Source organism: Nerophis lumbriciformis, linkage group LG28 (genome assembly GCF_033978685.3).
Source record: "Nerophis lumbriciformis linkage group LG28, RoL_Nlum_v2.1, whole genome shotgun sequence".
NCBI classification, from domain to species: Eukaryota; Metazoa; Chordata; class Actinopteri; order Syngnathiformes; family Syngnathidae; genus Nerophis; species Nerophis lumbriciformis.
The window spans coordinates 28,196,240-28,217,061 of record NC_084575.2 but is presented as its reverse complement, the minus strand read 5'-3'; the positions used below and the strand labels follow the sequence as shown (position 1 = coordinate 28,217,061).

The 20,822-nt window shown below is 38.6% G+C and overlaps 1 protein-coding gene across 1 annotated transcript in view; it reads left to right on the top strand.

Annotated features, from left to right (window-relative positions):
* Positions 1-20,822, top strand: part of txnrd3 (thioredoxin reductase 3) — a 31,603-nt gene continuing 10,781 nt past the window's right edge. The window contains exons 1-11 of the mRNA XM_061923999.1: positions 1-350; positions 1,326-1,386; positions 4,814-4,923; positions 7,400-7,507; positions 7,648-7,720; positions 8,091-8,210; positions 8,338-8,480; positions 10,532-10,647; positions 12,258-12,483; positions 12,636-12,728; positions 15,466-15,542. Coding sequence (XP_061779983.1) covers positions 234-350; positions 1,326-1,386; positions 4,814-4,923; positions 7,400-7,507; positions 7,648-7,720; positions 8,091-8,210; positions 8,338-8,480; positions 10,532-10,647; positions 12,258-12,483; positions 12,636-12,728; positions 15,466-15,542 — 1,244 coding nt within the window. The 5' untranslated portion in view covers positions 1-233. The remainder of the gene's footprint in view (positions 351-1,325; positions 1,387-4,813; positions 4,924-7,399; positions 7,508-7,647; positions 7,721-8,090; positions 8,211-8,337; positions 8,481-10,531; positions 10,648-12,257; positions 12,484-12,635; positions 12,729-15,465; positions 15,543-20,822) is intronic.

The window sequence follows — 20,822 nt, the reverse complement described above, 5'->3', positions numbered from 1 at the left end:
CGCAGTAGGCTTGAAGATAAAGGAGTAAAAGTGAGGTTTGGCGCATTCAGGCACGGTTTTAGGGGTCGCAAGCGAACTGTGCTCATCTATCTAGTTGTCTGTCACGGTATTATTTTCAAGAAATACCTACTTGCCGATTTAAACTTTGTACCGTGTCCGCTTTTCTTCGTGTACAACAACCGGCCGTCCATTTACTGGAGCAGGCTTGGACGGAAATAGATTGCAAAAAAAAAATGCCTCCCATCGAAAATGACACCGGGAAGAATGAGCTGAAAACGCGAATACAGTCGCTCATTGACGCCAACCAAGTGATGGTTTTCAGCAAAAGTTACTGCCCGTTTTGTGTGAAGGTACGTTATTTTAATTTAATTTAATTTCAGCGTGGAAATTCTTCTAAGTCATGTCGAAGTTGTCATATTCTCCCGCGAAGTGAACGGGCTTGGTCTAATTGCTGGCATGTTGACGCCACATACAATGTCATTTTTTTTTAAACGTTTGAAGACAAAACAGTTTTAATATCACCTTCGTGTAAACGCGATTAAAAAAATGTTTTGTTAGCTTGTCCAAATTGGAAGAAACTATCTACTATTGTACAGTATTTTGTATATTGTTTTGTATATTGTACAGGATTGCTTATTATTTTTATTGGATAGTAGTCTATTTATTTCAATTCTTAGTTTTATCTTTATTACTTTTTGTGTAATTTATTTTTATCCCATATTTGTTCCCACTACCGCACCTTAAATTGGAGTCCTTAATCTCGTTATATGCAAATATAATGACAATAAAGTCCATTCTATTCTATTCTATACTCGCCAAGTGTGTTTTCACCTATTATAAATATAATCTTAGAGAAAAATTTAATTTGAAACATTTGTACGCACGTACACCACTTAAGACCTTCAGTATGTGTAATTAAATTATGGAATGGATTAAGCAAAGAAATCAAACAATGTGCTAATATGATCAACTTCAAGAAACTCTTCAAACTTAGTGTTTACAAAGTACAAAGAAGAAGAACCATGATAAACATTCTCTATTTATCTCATCCATCCATTCATTTTCATGATAATCTTACTCATCTCACCATATGAAATATAACTTACTTCACCAATTATTTATTTATTTTTATTGTTATTAATTATGGCGTATATTGTGAATAAATTGAGAACAGGAAGTGAAGAAAAGTCTTTGCAACTGGGGTAGGATTAAATAAGATCTGCTTCTTCCTACTCCTTTTCGAACATGTTGAATAGAGAAACTGGAAATTGTGATGTATCATGTTGTATGTTCCAAATAAACTCAACCTATGTGTCTGTTTCCAGGTAAAAAACTTGTTCAAGGAGCTGAAAGTAGACTACAATGTGGTGGAGTTGGATCTTATAGGTAAGACTTTGTCAAATTTAGTCTTGTTTTGTCATTTTAGTAATCAATTCTTATTATAATCATAATAATCTGCTCACTATGAGTGTTGTATAAATATGTGTGCAGTACTGCTCTCATTACAGGTGTTCATAGTCATGTTGTTAATAGTATGGGTAGAGTATTTCCTTATGATGAAACATGGCTTCCCCTTTGGCAACAGTTCAAAAGCTGCTGAGTCATTGCAGATGTCTTGCTGGGTAAACACAACCTGTTTGTCCTTGTTTGCTTTTCCGTCCTAGATTTCTAATAGACACTTCCAGCTAAAAATGTGCCCAAACCTGTACTCTACTGTACTGTATTATTAAGAATTATTATTTTTTTATCGCTTGTTTTCAGTGCAGTATTTTATACCTTTGCACCACTTTTGGGTAAAAAGCTTAAAATAAATGTTAATATTATATCAGAGCTGGGCGATGTAAGGGGAAAAAAATAATAACAATAGTCTTGTTCAGATCGGTCGATATTGATATTAATCGATATCGCAATTTTTGTCGTGCTTTCATTTTACATTGCTAATAAGTAGGGGTGTAACGGTACACAAAAATTTCGGTTCAGTACGTACCTCGGTTTAGAGGTCACGGTTCGGTTAATTTTTGGTACAGTAAGAAAACACCAAATATAAATTTTTTGATTATTTATTTACCAAATTTGTAAACAATGGCTTTATCTTTTTAACATTCGGAAACCCTATAATAATTCTGCCCACGTTAATCACATTAAACTGCCTCAAGTTGTTGCTCAGATTAAATAAAAGGACAGAATTTTTCTTCTACATATAAAAAGTGCAACATTAAACAGTTTCCAGTCAACTCATCATGCTTAATTTATTACAGCATTTGGGAAGCCTGTAATTGATTTTTATTATGTAAATGTTATATTTTTAGCAACATGTGATAGCAGGGAACCTGCCATTCAAAACTAGGCTGCTCCATTACTAATGATTAATGTAACTATAGCTGAAAAAATAGTACAATAGCAATAGGAGAGACTATTCATCCCTGAACACCATGGAGTTCATGTACGGTAGGCTTTATGATGCAGTTACATTATTATATCAACTATCAGAGACAGAAACTCTTCATTTAACATAATGTCCTTTTTTGCTGCTTCAACACAGAAAAAGGTAAAGTGAAATAACAGACAGACAGGGCTTTGCTGTCCGTAACACGCACACACACACACCGCAAAATGAGCTAACGTTACGCTAAAAGCGAATTAGCCTTCACCTCAAGCCAGGATTGCGAGCGAGCTGAGCTGCAGTTTATATTTCTAGAAGGTCAACAGGCTCATAGTGATGTTACTAGTAGTTGACTGGGAGGTGTTTATTATAATTTGGGGAGAGTCCGCTGCCTGATGCTTACCTGCTAAACGCTAAGCACTGACTACATGCGCTCTGAATACGCACTGCTGATTGGCTGTTACCGCTCTGTATGTAACCAATCAGATGGTTGTGTGGGTGGGACAATGCTGGGTGCTGTGTAGAGTTCTGACAGAGACAGGCAGAAGGAAGCGTAGCAGCTTGTTAAGACTTTAGCTTAGCTTAATATGTTTGTGTGGAAACTCGTTCGGTACACCTCCGAAACGGTTCAATACAAATACACATACCGTTACACCCCTACTAATAAGTGAGACGTAATGACATCAGGAGGTTATTTTTTTTTAATAGAAATTAGTATGAGGTGCCGACTTGTCCATGGTGTACTCCGCCTTCCGCCCGTGTGCACTCCGCCTTCCGCCCGTGTGCACTCCGCCTTCCGCCCGTGTGCAGCTGGGATAGGCTCCAGCACCCCCGCAACCCCATATGGGACAAGCGGTAGAAAATGGATGGATGGATAGTATTTTTTGGCAGGGGTTGAAGTAAACATGATACAACTGTTATGATAACAGGCTCCATGTACTGCCAATATTATTTTATAAATGTACCGTATTTTCCGCACCATAAGCCGCCCTGGGTTATAAGCCGCGCCTTCAATGAACGGCATATTTCAAAACTTTGTCCACCTATAAGCCGCCCCGTGTTATAAGCCGCATCTAACTGCGCTAAAGGGAATGTCAAAAAAACAGTCAGATAGGTCAGTCAAACTTTAATAATATATTAAAAACCAGCGTTCTAACAACTCTGTTCACTCCCAAAATGTACGGTAATGTGCAAATGTGCAATCACAAACATAGTAAAATTCAAAATAGTGCTTAGCAATAGCAACATCAATAACTTAATGTTGCTCGAACGTTAATGTCACAACACACAAAATAAACATAACGCTCACTTTCTGAAGTTATTCTTCATTCATAAATCCCTCGAATTCTTCTCCTTCGGTGTCCGAATTAAAAAGTTGGGCGAATACGGGATCCAAAATGGCCGGCTCCGTCTCGTCGAAGTCATCGGAGTCAGTGTCGCTGTTGCCTTCATTCGAATAGTGATGGTGCTGACACTTCTGCTTGCTGCTCTCTGCTCAACAACCCACTGTTCGAGTTTGTCCTCCAACAGTTGCCATCTTGCTTTGTTCCCTCGGAAACTCTGTTTTGTCTTCTTTACCTGGCGCAGGTCATCTTGTTGCTTCCTCCACCTACGCACCATTGATTCATTTATGTTATATTCTCTTGCTGCTGCTCTATTTCCGTGTTCTTCGGCATGACTTATTGCCTTAAGTTTAAATTCTGCGTTATACGCGTGTCGCTTAGTAGGAGCCATTTTGTGGTCTTTACAGATGTAAACACACAAAGGAAATGAAACGTAATACCCGCGCGCTTCTTCTTCTACGGGGGCGGGTGGTTGCTTACCGTAGAAGAAGAAGCGCTTCCTCTTCTACGGGGGCGGGTGCTTACCTTGGCAGTTGCTTACCATAGAAGAAGAAGCGCTTCCTCTTCTACGGGGAAAAAAGATGGCGGCTGTTTACCGTAGTTGCGAGACCGAAACTTTATGAAAATAAATATTTATATTAATCCATATATAAGGCGCACCGGGTTATAAGCCGCACTGTCAGCTTTTGTGAAAATTTGTGGTTTTTAGGTGCGACTTATAGTGTGGAAAATACGGTAATTTTCATCAGTCGCCATCTATGTAGGTTATTATTTTTAATTATTAGTAAAGGTATTGGTATTTAAGTTACATGCTTGTAGCGTGTGCACACATAAGCGATTGGCATTGTACAATGTGCAATATTATCTCACATTTTAAACTTTAATTAGCCTTATTTATTGTCTTGTTTATAACACATCGCTCGGAGTGTGTTGCATCCGGGTTCTTCTACATTGGTGGAATTTGGTATTGTAGTATTTTAGGGGAACTTAAATGAAATATGCTTCAGATACTACCAAGCATTTTAAAATAACGTGTAAAATGATTGATATCTACCAAACTTATATCATTGCATCCTTACATTTTTAGAGGATGGAACCAACTACGTGGAACTGCTCCTTGAGATGACAGGACAGAAAACCGTTCCTAATGTGTTTGTCAACAAAACACATGTCGGTGGCTGTGACAAAACGATGCAGGTAGGTAAATGTTTTTAAATAGCGTGACGGTACAAGCATTTTAAGGCAGCAGTAGCTCGGGCTGTATACATTTTAGAGTTGGAAGGTACTAGTTTGTGTCTCTGACACAGGTTATCCGCAGGGCCTTAAAACAATCTTAATTCCAAAAGTTTGAATTTAAGGCCTTAAATGTCGAAAATTCTCCTAAAATCTCATAAGTGGTCTAAAACACAAGGTGTTAAAAATCTTTTAACATTACTTTTGTTTTAAACATGCAAAAACTTCAGTCTTTAAATGTTTAGATGTTTGAGGACGCTATAACTTAACTATAAAACGGAACTGAAGTAGGCTACCTGTGCTGTCCGATCAGAATGTATTGCACACCACTTGCAAAACCCAGATTCCGATCTAACAAAGGTCTTAACTCATTCTCCTTCTATGCCACATCAATATGGAATGCACTCCCAACAGGTGTAAAAGAAAGTGCATCTCTATCCTCCTTCAAAACCGCACTAAAAGAACACCTGCAGGCAACTACAACCTACTCAGTGGCCTAGTGGTTAGAGTGTCCGCCCTGAGATCGGTAGGTTGTGAGTTCAAACCCCGGCCGAGTCATACCAAAGACTATAAAAATGGGACCCATTACCTCCCTGCTTGGCACTCAGCATCAAGGGTTGGAATTGGGGGTTAAATCACCAAAATGATTCCCGGGCGCGGCCACCGCTGCTGCCCACTGCTCCCCTCACCTCCCAGGGGGTGATCAATTGTGATGGGTCAAATGCAGAGAATAATCTCGCCACACCTAGTGTGTGTGTGACAATCATTGGTACTTTAACTTTAACTTTAACTTTAACTACAACCCTAGACGAATACCCTCCCCCACCACATCACACCTCCCCGGATTGTAAATAATCAAATGTATATACTTGTTCTTATGTTTTCTGAGCTCACTATGTTCACTGTTCGCTGTACATATCCTACCAAGTCAGACCTACACCGTTTCAATGTCCATTTCTCAGATGATATAATTGTTGATGACTGAAGTGCTGATATCAACAAAACCTAACACCCCTCCACATGCCCCCCACCCCGGATTGTAAATAATGTAAATAGTTCAATGTGTATACTCTGATAATTAACTTGTGTGATGACTGTATTATGCTGATAGTATATATTTGTACCATGAATTGATTAACATGGACCCCGACTTAAACAAGTTGGAAAACGTATTCGAGTGTTACCATTTAGTGGTCAATTGTACGGAATATGTACTGTACTGTGCAATCTACTAATAATTATTTCAATCAATCAATCAATCAATGCTCGTGTTCTGCACAGCAGTTTGTTGTTACAGCTTAAAATAGCAGCGTAAAAAACTAAACCAAAGCCCGCAGCAAAACCGAATGACTTGCATAGGATGGGTAGGTGCAAGTTCAATGATTTGTGGCTCCAGAACAATCAATTTAATGCATGCTTGAAGCCGGTGGACTGCCTATTATTATCGTCGATAAATGCTTTAAAATGTAATATCGGAAATTATCGGTATCGGTTTCAAAATTATTGGGATCGGTTTCAAAAAGTAACATTTATGACTTTTTAAAACACTGCAGTGTACACGGACGTAGGGAAAAGTACAGAGCGCCAATAAAACTTAAAGGCACTGCCTTTGTGTGCCGGCCCAGTCACATAATATCTACGGCTTCTCACACACACACAAGTGAATGCAATACATACTTGGTCACACTGAGGGTGGCCGTATAAACAACTTTAACACTGTTACAAATATGAACCACACTGTGAACCCACACCACACAAGAAAACAAGAATGGCAAACCCATTTCGGGAGAACATCCGCACCGTAACACAACATAAACACAACTGAACAAATACCCAGAACCCCTTGCAGCACTAACTCTTCCGGGACGCTACAATATACACCCCCCGCTACCCCCTACCCCATCCCCGCCCACCTCAACCTCCTCATGCTCTCTTAGGGAGAGCATATCCCAAATTCCAAGCTGCTGTTTTGAGGCATGTTAAAAAAAAAAAGCACTTTGTGACTTCAATAATAAATATGGCAGTGCCATGTTGGCATTTTTTTCCATAACTTGAGTTGATTTATTTTGGAAAACCTTGTTACATTGTTTAATGCATCCAGCGGGGCATCGCAACAAAATTAGGCATAATAATGTGTTAATTCCACGACTGTATATATCGGTTAATATCGGAATCGGTAATTAAGTGTTGGACAATATCGGATATCGGCAAAAAAGCCATTATCGGACATCTCTAATACAAACCTTTGGGAGTTTATCATGTTTTTGTTTATTAATGCCGTTTGTTGCATCTCCCGTGGCAAATGATTGTAGTGAACAGGAAGTGTTAACGCTAAATAAATAAGCGGATTCATCAAACTGTCAAGCGGTCAGAAAATGTGATGAATTTGAACTGTTATTAAAAACATGATTTTAAAAATACTTTTTTTGTCCTTGTGTAGGCCCATAAAGACGGTAGTCTTCAGCAGCTCCTGAATGCAAAAGGTGAAGCCTATGACTATGACCTTATTGTCATTGGAGGAGGATCTGGAGGCCTGTCCTGTTCAAAGGTGATCTTTTAAAATCTGTAACATAGTGACCTATAATAACATTTGAGTGACCGTTTTATTGTGTAGTTTCTTGTTGAAACTACAACTAATGCAATGCTTTAATAAAGTTTTATGTTTTGTTTTGTTTTTTTTTACATAAGGAAGCTGCCTCTTTGGGGAAAAAGGTCATGGTTTTGGATTATGTTGTCCCCACACCAAAAGGAACCACTTGGGGTACGATATTTCTGCAAAGATAACTAGTTGGATACACTAAGTGGACAAAAGTATTTGGGCAGTTGGCCATTGCTATGACGAGAAAAAAAAAACTATTTGGATGTTCAAGGCTCTGCGTGGGCTAGTCACGTTCTTCCACGTCAGACTTTGACTTGGTCATGCTATAAAACAATTGGGCCTTCTTACGAAGCTGAACACTTGGAGAAGTGTCTAAAGTAGGTTGTAGGTTGCAGCAAGTTTCAGAATGAGCTATCGAAATACTTTTTGATTTATTTAAGAATGCTTTTATCTCCGGTGTATTTGAGACGCTATCCCCAAGCTGATCCGGCAAGTAACATCATTGTGTATATTTGTTATTGTCTGTAATCAGGTTTAGGAGGAACATGCGTAAATGTTGGCTGCATTCCTAAGAAACTGATGCATCAGACTGCCGTGCTGGCCACAGCTGTGCAGGATGCACGCAAATTTGGCTGGGAGTTTGATGAGAAAGGTAAGCAATTCTTTTTGGCTTAAGTAGTAGTGAAAGGCGAGCGATCCCACTAGCCTACTGTGGTAAATCATGATGAAAGAGCTTTTGTTATGCTACTGAAGATTAGTCTTTCTTTGTGTGCCGGCAGTCAAACACAACTGGGAGACAATGAAGACAGCGGTGAACAACTACATTGGCTCACTAAATTGGGGCTACAGGGTATCACTGAGGGACAAGAACGTCAATTACGTCAACGCCTACGCAGAATTTGTTGAGCCACACAAGATCAAGGTAAGACTCCAGATTAAACTTTATGTATCTGTATACAATAAAGTAAGAACAGTACTAAGATTGGAATCCGTTTTAGACTTATTGTTTTTTTGTTTGTTTTTCTTCTCTTAAAGGGGAACGTTATTACAATTTCAGAAGGGTTAAAACCATTAAAAAAAATTCGAAGTTTTTTTCAAAATTTTACCCATCACGCAATATCCCTAAAAAAGCTTCAAAGTGCCTGATTTTAACCATCGTTATATACACACGTCCATTTTCCTGTGACGTCACATAGTGATGCCGATACAAACAAACATGGCGGATAGAACAGCAAGATATAGCGACATTAGCTTGGATTCAAACTCGGATTTCAGCGGCTTAAGCGATTCAACAGATTACGCATGTATTGAAACGGATGGTTGTAGTGTGGAAGCAGGTAGCGAAAACGAAATTGAAGAAGAAACTGAAGCTATTGAGCCATATCGGTTTGAACCGTATGCAAGCGAAACCGACGAAAACGACACGACAGCCAGCGACACGGGAGAAAGCGAGGACGAATTCGGCGATCGCTTTCTAACCAACGATTGGTATGTGTTTGTTTGGCATTAAAGGAAACTAACAACTATGAACTAGGTTTACAGCATATGAAATACATTTGGCAACAACATGCACTTTCAGAGTGCAGACAGCCCAGTTTTCATCAATTAATATATTCTGGAGACATACCCTCATCCGCTCTCTTTTCCTGGGGGTCTGGCGGCAGATTTCTTTGACTTTATCGTTGGAAATGCATCTGCTTTGAGTGTCGCAGGATATCCACACATTCTTGCCATCTCTGTCGTAGCATAGCTTTCGTCGGTAAAGTGTGCGGAACAAACGTCCAATTTCTTGCCACTTTCGCATCTTTGGGCCACTGGTGCAATTTGACTCCGTCCCTGTTCGTGTTGTTACACCCTCCGACAACACACCGACGAGGCATGATGTCTCCAAGATACGGAAAACAGTTGAAAAAACGGAAAATAACAGAGCTGATTTGTAATGTGTTTGAGAAAATGGCGGATTGCTTCCCGATGTGGGTTAGGGTTAGGGTTAGCGAATAATAGAAAGGCGTTTAATTCACCAAAATTCACCCATTTAGAGTTTGGAAATCGGTTAAAAAAATATATGGTCTTTTTCCTGCAACATCAAGGTATATATTGACGCTTACATAGGTCTGGTGATAATGTTCCCCTTTAAATAAAGGGCCTTATGTGAAATGGAACTTGAAGGTGTTTAATGCAGTGTTTTTCAACCTTTTCTGAGCCAAGGCACATTCTATTCATTGAAAACATACCGAGGCACACCACCAGCAGAAGTCATTGAAAAATGAAACTCAGCAGCCGATATTGACAGTAAAAAGTCGTTTTTTTGCAATTGTTGGATATGAAATCAAACCATAACCAAGCATGCTTCACTATAGCTCTTGTCTCAAAGTAGGTGTACAGTCACGACCTGTCACATCACGTTGTGACTTATTTTGAGGATTTTTACATTTTCCTGTGTGTTGTGTTTTTAGTTTTTGTCTTGCGCTCCTATTTCGGTGGATTTTCCTGTTTTGTTGGTATTTTCCTGTAGCAGTTTCATGTCTTCCTTGAACGCTATTCCCCGCACCTGCTTTGTTTTGGCAATCAAGACTATTTAAGTTGTGCAGACGCTATCCTTCTTTGTGGGGACATAGTTGATTGTCATGTCATGTACGGATGTACTTTGTGGACGCCGTCTGCTCCACGCGCTGTAAGTCTTTGCTGTCGTCCAGCATTCTGTTTTTGTTTACTTTGCAGTGAGTTCAGTTTTAGTTTCGTTTTGCATAGCCATCCCTAAGCTTCAATGCCTTTTCTTAGCGGCACTCGCCATTTGTTTATTTTTGGTTAAAGCGTTAGATACCTTTTTTACCTGCACGCTGCCTCCCGCATATTGTGATCACGACAAACCATGTTCCCGACATCTACAAAGCAATTAGCTACCTGCTGCCACCTACTGATATGGAAGAGTATTACATGGTCACTCTGAATTGCATTTTTTGTTTTTTGCAGGCAACAAACAAACGAGGGAAAGAGACATTTTACACGGCAGCAAAGTTTGTCTTGGCAACAGGCGAAAGACCGCGCTACCTCGGCATTCCTGGAGACAAGGACTACTGCATCACAAGGTACAAATTTATCTTTGGCTCCCAAGAATACCCATCCTGATGATTAATGAATAATGTAAGACAGGGGTGTCAAACTTGTTTTCATTGAGGGCCATGTTGCAGTTTTGGCTGCCCTCAGAGAGCCGGTTGCTTGTAACATTAATAAAAGAAACATAGATGTATAAGGATTAGCCGAATGATATTGTCACCTATGCATTTGATTAGTAAATATATTTTACCTACACTGTAAGAAAAAAAAATCTGGATTTTGCGGTCAAAAATGGCAGAATTTTACCATTAAATTTAAAGTAAAATGGTCACACTCTATTTTACTGTAAAATTCTGATGATTGAGCTGCCAAGTTTTTTGTTTGTTTTTTTGCATTAAAAAATATGGTTGCTGGTTTCACAGTGTATTACTGTAAATGTAAAAATGGTACCACTGTTTTTTGCTTACTGTAAAATTCTAAAGACCAAGCTGTTTAATAAAAAAAAAAAAAAAAAAAAAAAATATATATATATATATATATATATATATATATATGTATATATTGTAATGTTTACTGTGTACAATTTGATGGATAACTTGCTTTGAAATCATAAGGCTAACTAGATATGTATGTACGTTTTTACCCCCAAAATGTTTCGAATGTATGATAATATATATGTTGCATTATTAGATGAAGCTTAAAATGTATATATATATATCAGTACATGCAGTACATGTCTTTTTTTCTGTCAAAAAAGAAAGATAAAGTACTTCATTAATGCATATTATTTCCAAGCTTTCACAGGCCATTCAAAATAATGTGGCGGGCCAGGTCTGGCCCCCGGGCCTTGAGTTTGATACCTGTGAATTAAGACATTGATGTAGCCCGCGGGCCTTAATTTTGACACCTGTGCACTTGAGTCTGGGTGGATTTACCCCAATACTAGTGGTGGTAATGCACATTAATTAATTTGCATGATTAATTTAATTTAAAAAAATTGATAAAATGTATGCATTCAAATGAGTTCTATCTGGCAGCAGAACATACCTGATCGAAAAAGATTGCTCTAAATAATATAGTGGCACTACAATGGGGTGTTACGTTTACCGTATGTTAAAAAAACAAAACAGGAAGGAATACAAAGTAGTTTGCACACAGCAATACCAAAGCACTTCCATCTCAAAGTACCACATCCACACACCGCTTACATTAGTCCTTCCGCTGCCAGTACTGTACTTTGGAAACTGCAGCTTGCACCGAACATTGCGTCAGAAGTGCTGCAACCGGTTGGGCGCTACCAACTGGATTTTTTCCTAGCATGTGTTTTTAAATGGTATTGGACAACACTTGACGTGCTGTCAAATCATCTCACACCCAAGATCGAAATTGTTCCTCAATGGAAAAAAATTAGTACCTTTTTTTTATGTGAACTAAATCATTTTGAAAATGGTACTTTTAAGGAAAATTCAATTATTCACATTTAACAACCAAAAAGAAATGCAGAAAGTTAAGCAGACTGCAAATAATACTTGCATTAGCCGGTTGACAGTCCGTTGGAGTTAAAGGAGCAGAGCAGTTTTTTATGATTTGTCACCTTTTATTCCGAGATTCACACTCAACCCTGTGTTGGTTTTCCCACCAGTGATGACCTCTTCTCCTTACCTTACTGCCCTGGGAAGACCCTGGTTATTGGTGCATCTTATGTGGCTCTGGAGTGTGGCGGCTTCCTCGCTGGACTGGATCTTGACGTCACCATTATGGTGCGCTCTATTCTGCTGAGGGGCTTCGACCAGGAAATGGCCAACCGTGCTGGTGAACACATGGAGGATCACGGTGTCAAATTTGTCCGCAAATATGTTCCAGTAAAGGTACGTTTTCTTATTTTCTTACATTGGTAACGTGACGCTAACACATGTCCTGTGTGTAAATTTAAATAGCACCCAATTTATTACTATTTACCCATCTACAAAGTAACCTCACTGTATTTCTTCTGTGGGCTTGTTACATCTGTGTGTGTCAGATAGAGCAGTTGGAAGCAGGCACTCCCGGCAGGCTGAAGGTGACGGCTAAGTCCATTGAGACCGATGAGGTCATTGAGGAAGAGTACAACACTGTAAGTGCTTGTCTAATCGATAGAGACATTTACACAGCTTTTATTCCAAGTAGAGATGCCGATAAATGCTTTAAAATGTAATATCTGAAATTATCGGTATCTGTTTCAAAGAGTAAAATTTACAACTTTTCAAAACGCCGCTGTACGGATCGGTACACGGATGTAGGGAGAAGTACAGAGCAGTTGCGTCTCCCAGTCATACTTGCCAACCCTCCCGATTTTCCCGGGGGACCCCGAATTTCAGTGCCCCTCCCGAAAATCTCCCAAGGCAACCATTCTGCCGAATTTCTCCCGATTTCTACCCAGACAACAATATTGGGGGCGTGCCTTTAAGGCACTGCCTTTGCGTGCCGGCCCAATCACATAATATCTACGGATTTTCACACACACAAGTGAATGCATGCATACTTGGTCAACAGCCAAACAGGTCACACTGAGGGTGGCCGTATAAACAACTTTAACACTGTTACAAATACCGTATTTTTCGGACTATAAGTCGCAGTTTTTTTTCCATAGTTTGGCCGGGGGTGCGACTTATACTCAGGAGCGACTTATGTGTGAAATTATTAACACATTACCGTAAAATATCAAATAATATTATTTAGCTCATTCACGTAAGAGACTAGACGTATAAGATTTCATGGGATTTAGCGATTAGGAGTGACAGATTGTTTGGTAAACGTATAGCATGTTTTATACGTTATAGTTATTTGAATGACTCTTATCATAATATGTTGCGTTAACATACCAGTTGGTTATTTATGCCTCATATAACATACACTTATTCAGCCTGTTGTTCACTATTCTTTATTTATTTTAAATTGCCTTTCAAATGTCTATTCTTGGTGTTGGCTTTTATCAAATACATTTCCCCCAAAAAATGCGACTTATACTCCAGTGCGACTTATGTTTTTTTCCTTATTTATTATGCATTTTCGGCCGGAGCGACTTATACTCCGGGGCGACTTATACTCCGCAAAAATACGGTATGCGCCACACTGTGAACCCACACCAAACAAGAATGACAAACACATTTCGGGAGAACATCCGCACCGTAACACAACAGAACAAATACCCAGAACCCCTTGCAGCACTAACTCTTCTGGGACACTACAATATACACCCCCTGCGGGGCATCACAACAAAATTAGGCATAATAATGTGTTAACATACCTGCCAACTACTCCGGTTTTCCCGTAATTAGTACGGTTTTCATCAACCTATTCCGGGTTACGGTTGCAGTGATAAAAAATATTTTTTAAAAATGCGCGAGGCTATTTATAGCACCGCTGCCAAGCACGAGGCACCTGTTGCCATTGTTTCCAAACGAGCGAACGATCATGGAATCAGCCGGAGAAAAATCGCAAACGAGTGTTAAACTGAAAAGAAAACTGCAGTCATTCCGTAAAGAATATTCAAAAGACTATCCGGGAATAATTATCCGTTCCAAAAAGGGTGAAAACTACGCGAATTGCACCTTGTGCAGACAAGATTTTTCGATCGGACACGGAGGAATTAGCGGTGTAAAAGACCACGTTGGGACAAAAAAACACAAGTCTAATGCCGTTGCTAGCGATACAAGTGGAAAACTTTCAACGTTTTTCGGATTTTAGCCACAAAAAGGTAATGACACCAATGTTATCTATTGGAATTGTTTAGTACTGTTATACTGTTAAAAGTGTTTATACTATTTATGCTTTCAAGTCCAAGTTGAAGAAATCTTGTTAAATGTTGACAGCATAACTACCAAAATACAGAAGTATGTCCTTAATATTTTTGCAGTGCTATTTCTGTTGAAAAGTTAAAATGATTACATTAGAGATGTGATGTGCCACTTTTCAAGTGTCTGATGGCTTAAATTAATTTTCATTAATTTTTCATATTTTGAATTCTTTTGAAAGGCTTACAAAAAAACTACATTTGAATTGTAATTCCATGCTATTGACAGGACTATTAATTTTAATGAAGTTAGCTTGCCATGTTTACAGGATTATAATTGTGATAGAAATGTGAATTTTAGGCACAGAATATTTTTTTACAATTGAACAAGGCAGTAGATTATACAAGCTTGGACAGAAAGTTAATAATGACACCAATTTTTTTTTTAATGGAATTGTTTAGTACCGTTTTACCATTTGTTTACTGTAAAAAGTGTTTATACTGTTTATACTTTCAATTAACAAATTGAAGTCTTGTGAAAGGTTGACAGGATAACTGGCATTAACTGTCAAAATAATTTCAAACTATTGAAGTTAGCTTACAGAGTAAACATGTCAATCAACCCATATGATTTTTGCTGTAATATTTTTGTTTTGAAAAGTCACTGTGACTGATAGAAAAGTGATGGTTTTAGCAACATTTTAACCTGTCTGAATGCTAATAATCATTTTGCGTCGGGGGGCGAAGCCTGAACCCCCCACCAGGACTTTGTCCTGGACCTACCGGGGCCTGCGGCCCCTGGACCCTGGCTACTAGGTTTTTCTGATTTCAAAAGTTGGCAGGTATGTGTTAATCCCACGACTGTATATATCGGTATCGGTTGATATCGGAATCGGTAATTAAGAGTTAGACAATATCGGATATCGGCAAAAAAGCCATTATCGGACATCTCTAATTCCAAGCAAACTTTCGTTGTTTGAAAGTTACACACGTTTTTTTTAAAATGAAAAAATATGCAAGGGACTTTGCTGCAAGACTGGATTGCAATCAACCTAAATATGCATTTTTGGGTTCTCAGGTATTGATAGCAGTAGGTCGAGACGCATGCACTGACAAGATTGGCTTGGACAAGATAGGCGTCAAAGTTAACCCAAAGTAAGTTTGACTCATACTACTTCTAGGTATTTCTTTTTTTGTAGGCGTTTTTCAGTTGCATGTAATCTCACGGTGATTCAGCAGTTATTGTTGTCACATGGCTCCCTGCAGGATGGTATGTGAGTGTGAGGGGGGAGGTGGCTACACTCTTCCTGAGGCCTTTTGACATAGCTTGTATTCTTTGTGATTTTTCACTGGATAAGAATCGTGTGACTTATTGATGTTTTATCAGGTCGACAGCAATAACATCAAACGTTTAAGAGGCTTGAAGTACTTTTTCTAAATTGCATTGAAGATTTCAGGTTTTTGTTTGGTTTATTATGTCATTTTTAAATAAAGATTTTGGCTATCTACCCACATACATAAATGTCAGACAGGTTAGGCAAGGAGATCAACAGGGATTAAGATAGCATGCGGAAAGCCTTAAAAGGGAGCTTTGGAGTCATATGTGAAGTCTTGTGACAATACAGTATAGTACTATGCTGCAGAGTTTAACCTGAAGACTGCTCTGCTGTACATTGTTGAATACATTATATAAAAGATAACCATAAACATTCTTGCATTACAATTCATCTTTTTTTGTGTGGTGGTTAGGGGTGTAACGGTACACAAAAATGTTGGTTCGGTACATACCTCGGTTTAGAGGTCACAGTTTTCGGTACAGTAAGAAAACAACAAAATATAAATTTTTGGGTTATTTACCAAATTTGCAAAATCTTCCACCAGAAATATTTTTCTTAGTGGAATATTTGATGTGAAGTAATCGGAACCTTGGATAGGTCAATAATTCATAATAACATTGATTTTGATTCAATATTATGTTTTGAGCAATGACAGTTTGAAAGAAAAAAAAGCAGCTTTGTTTTATTAGTCAACATTGCAACTTTTTCTAAAGTACATTTAACCTTTAAGCTTTTTTATTTCACTTTTGTTATGTTTTTGTTTATTTTAATAGTATTTTTAAAATGTGCCGTGGGCCTTTAAAATATTAACTGTGGGCCGCAAATGGCCTCCGGGGCACACTTTTGACACCCCTGCTATAGATAATAAAAAATTAAATCTGATAAATCTATGGATAAAAAGCAGAGCCTGGCGACGCATGCGCGTTTATCATAACTCTCTCGCCCTCTCTGTCTCTGCCCCTCCCTCACCAATGCTGCTGCGCGCACAATTTGTTTTGTTTTTAACCCCTTCTTAACCCTGAACGTACATTAAAAATACACGCAACCCTAACTCAAAATGCCAGACATTTGAGGCATTTAAGAAACTCTGCCCTGACAGCTCCGCAAAAGAGGACATGTCCGGTGAAAAGAGGAGGTATGGTCAGTCTATCGTAGCCCGTTAGCTGCTAGCATGCCGTATGTTGTGCCTCGGTGTGCATTGTTTACATAATGTGCGTTACGCTACTTAATATGTCCGTGTGGAAACTCGTTCGGTACACCTCCGAACCGAACCGGAAACCCCGTACCGAAACGGTTCAATACAAAGACACGTACCGTTACACCCCTAGTGGTGGTGAATGATGTCTTCGTTAAAACCAGCCATTGGTAAACACGACTGCTTGAGAGCTGCGTCATCATATTGTCTTCGTATTATTCACATTCTACTTAGGGGCTGCTGTACTTAAGTAAAGGTTTGCGTGTACTAAAACACATGCAAACCTGATAGCACACACAAAGCTGATCTATTAGACGGGTGCAAAGTGGATTGCGTCTGTTAAATGAGGAAAAATAAGACATGCAATAAATGCATTTTGTATTTTTGTCTTCATTAAAATGCAAAATATATGCTGATCATCAAAGCGGCCACAATACTGTGATGCAAATGTAATTATTTAGCACGTGTAATGTGATTTATCAACGCTCATCACAGTTTTGCGAGCATTATTGAGCATTTTATTTAAAGTTAAAGTACCACACTAGGTGTGGTGAAATTACCCTCTAGCACGGGAATTTAATTCTATTTATATCGCGCTTTTCTTTAGAGACTCAAAGCGCTTTACATAGTGAAACCCATTATCGACACCTTTTTAAAGCTACATTTAAACCAGTGTGGGTGGCACTGTAAGCAGGTGGGTTAAGTGTCTTGCTCAAGGACACAACAGAAGTGACTAGCATGGCAGAAGTGGGGATTGCTGGCACGGTCGCTCTACCAACTGAACCACGTGTCTAAAAGATTTGAAAACTGACAGTTTCACACACTCATGCTGTACAGACAGATGATTGACAAACAAGGATCCTTTGCCCTATGTGTATCAACATTTTGGACGGTCAGAAATAAAGAAATATTAGACATATCGTTCAATTCAGCAACATCATTTTATAATTTTATAGATGCTGGAGGAGTTTTGGTGTCATTAAGTATTTTTTTTTAATGACGTTTTTTCACGTTGAATATTATCAAAATATTTTTATATGGAGAAAAAAATGCCCGTAAGTATGAATTTTTTGCATCTCACAAAAGTGTCAATGTAGATGTACTGCAGGACTGCTTCTAAAATGCCTATAAAAAGTCAAACACATCTCCTGCATGTTTACAACATAGCAAAACGCCATAGGAAGAAGCACGATAACATGAATGTGCAGTAAATGAGTGTCTCTGTGATGATGGCCTGTTCTCGCACACACAAAATCCTCATTTAGATAAGGCAGTACCTTTTCAACTGCACACACATACACACTCTTTTATAGATTGCACACGCGGTTTACCACGTGGTGTTTGGTTCTTAGTAATTCAGGCCCTTAATGTTTTACAACCAAACGTTTTGGAGCCTTGTGACATGGGCCCAAATAAACTATTTATTTGAATAAATGGCAATGCATCCACAACGGATGCAAAATAAAAAGTACAAAATCTTGTTTTTATTCTAATGAATATTACATAAATATACATACATAACATGTAATAAATATTACATGTTATTATGAATGTGCCTGTTACTACATTACATGTATTCTTAAAGCATGCATATTAGGGCTGTGAATCTTTGGGTGTCCCACGATTCGATTCAATATCGATTCTTGGGGTCACGATTCGATTATAAATAAAATAATTTCGATTCAACGCGATTCTCGATTTAAAAACAATATTTTTCCGATCCAAAACAATTCTCTATTCATTCAATACATAGGATTTCAGCAGGATCTACCCCAGTCTGCTGACATGCAAGCAGAGTAGTAGATTTTTGTAAAAAGCTTTTGTAATTGTAAAGGACAATGTTTTATCAACTGATTGCAATAATGTAAATTTCTTTTAACTATTAAATGAACCAAAAATATGACTTATTTTATCTTTGTGAAAATATTGGACACAGTGTGTTGTCAAGCTTATGAGATGCGATGCAAGTGTAAGCCACTGTGACACTATTGTTCCTTTTTATTAGTATAATTTTTTTATTTTTTATACCGGTAAATGTCTAATGATAATGTCAATGAGGGATTTTTAATCACTGCTATGTTGAAATTGTTCCTAATATTGATACTGTTGTTGATAATATTAATTTTTGTTTCACTACTTTTGGATTGTTCTGTGTCGTGTTTGTGTCTCCTCTCAATTGCTCTGTTTATTGCAGTTCTGAGTGTTGCTGGGTTGGGTTTGGTTTTGGAATTGGATTGCATTCTTATGGTATTGCTGTGTTTTGTTGGATTGATTAAAAAAAAAAAATAATAATAATTTTAATAAAAATAGAAAATCGATTTTTGAAAAATGAGAATCGATACTGAATCGTACAACGTGAGAATGGCGATTTGAATTCGAATCGATTTTTTTCCCACATCCCTAGTACAATTTTGATGGAGGTATTTAGTGCGCTGCATGGGCGGAATAGAGCAACTCCCATTGGTTCCATTTTTAGCTGACTTTTGCTAACGTTAATTTACGATTTAGAATGCATAAAAAAGAAACGTGTTCTTGTCTCACATAGGGATTGTGAACGATGGACTAAATTCTAAAAACATTCCACTTTAATCTGCCATAAATCATTTACAAATTAAACACAGGGGCCATTTTGACTAATCATTTTGGAACTTCAGTAAAACATCACATGCACTTAGAATCCTTTAATGCTTTAAATATGTATCTTAAACTCACATTGATAACGATTTCTGTGGGGATCATTACAGAAGTGGGAGTGATACTTTCAAAGTAAAGTGTTGCAAAATAAGAATCTCTGTGTACCGGTAAATGTGCATGAATATTGACACTTAAAGGGGAACATTATCACCAGACCTATGTACGGTAAGCGTCAATATACAGGTAAAAGCCAGTAAATTATAATATTTTGAAAAACTTGATTTATTTCAGTAATTGCATTCAAAAGGTGTAACTTGTACATTATATTTATTCATTGCACACAGACTGATGCATTCAAATGTTTATTTCATTTAATTTTGATGATTTGAAGTGGCAACAAATGAAAATCCAAAATTCCGTGTGTCACAAAATTAGAATATTACTTAAGGCTAATACAAAAAAGGGATTTTTAGAAATGTTGGCCAACTGAAAAGTATGAAAATGAAAAATATGAGCATGTACAATACTCAATACTTGGTTGGAGCTCCTTTTGCCTCAATTACTGCGTTAATGCGGCGTGGCATGGAGTCGATGAGTTTCTGGCACTGCTCAGGTGTTATGAGAGCCCAGGTTGCTCTGATAGTGGCCTTCAACTCTTCTGCGTTTTTGGGTCTGGCATTCTGCATCTTCCTTTTCACAATACCCCACAGATTTTCTATGGGGCTAAGGTCAGGGGAGTTGGCGGGCCAATTTAGAACAGAAATACCATGGTCCGTAAACCAGGCACGGGTAGATTTTGCGCTGTGTGCAGGCGCCAAGTCCTGTTGGAACTTGAAATCTCCATCTCCATAGAGCAGGTCAGCAGCAGGAAGCATGAAGTGCTCTAAAACTTGCTGGTAGACGGCTGCGGACCGACACCAGCAGATGACATGGCACCCCAAACCATCACCCAACCATGCAAATTTTGCATTTCCTTTGGAAATCGAGGTCCCAGAGTCTGGAGGAAGACAGGAGAGGCACAGGATCCACGTTGCCTGAAGTCTAGTGTAAAGTTTCCACCATCAGTGATGGTTTGGGGTGCCATGTCATCTGCTGGTGTCGGTCCACTCTGTTTCCTGAGATCCAGGGTCAACGCAGCCGTCTACCAGCAAGTTTTAGAGCACTTCATGCTTCCTGCTGCTGACCTGCTCTATGGAGATGGAGATTTCAAGTTCCAACAGGACTTGGCGCCTGCACACAGCGCAAAATCTACCCGTGCCTGGTTTACGG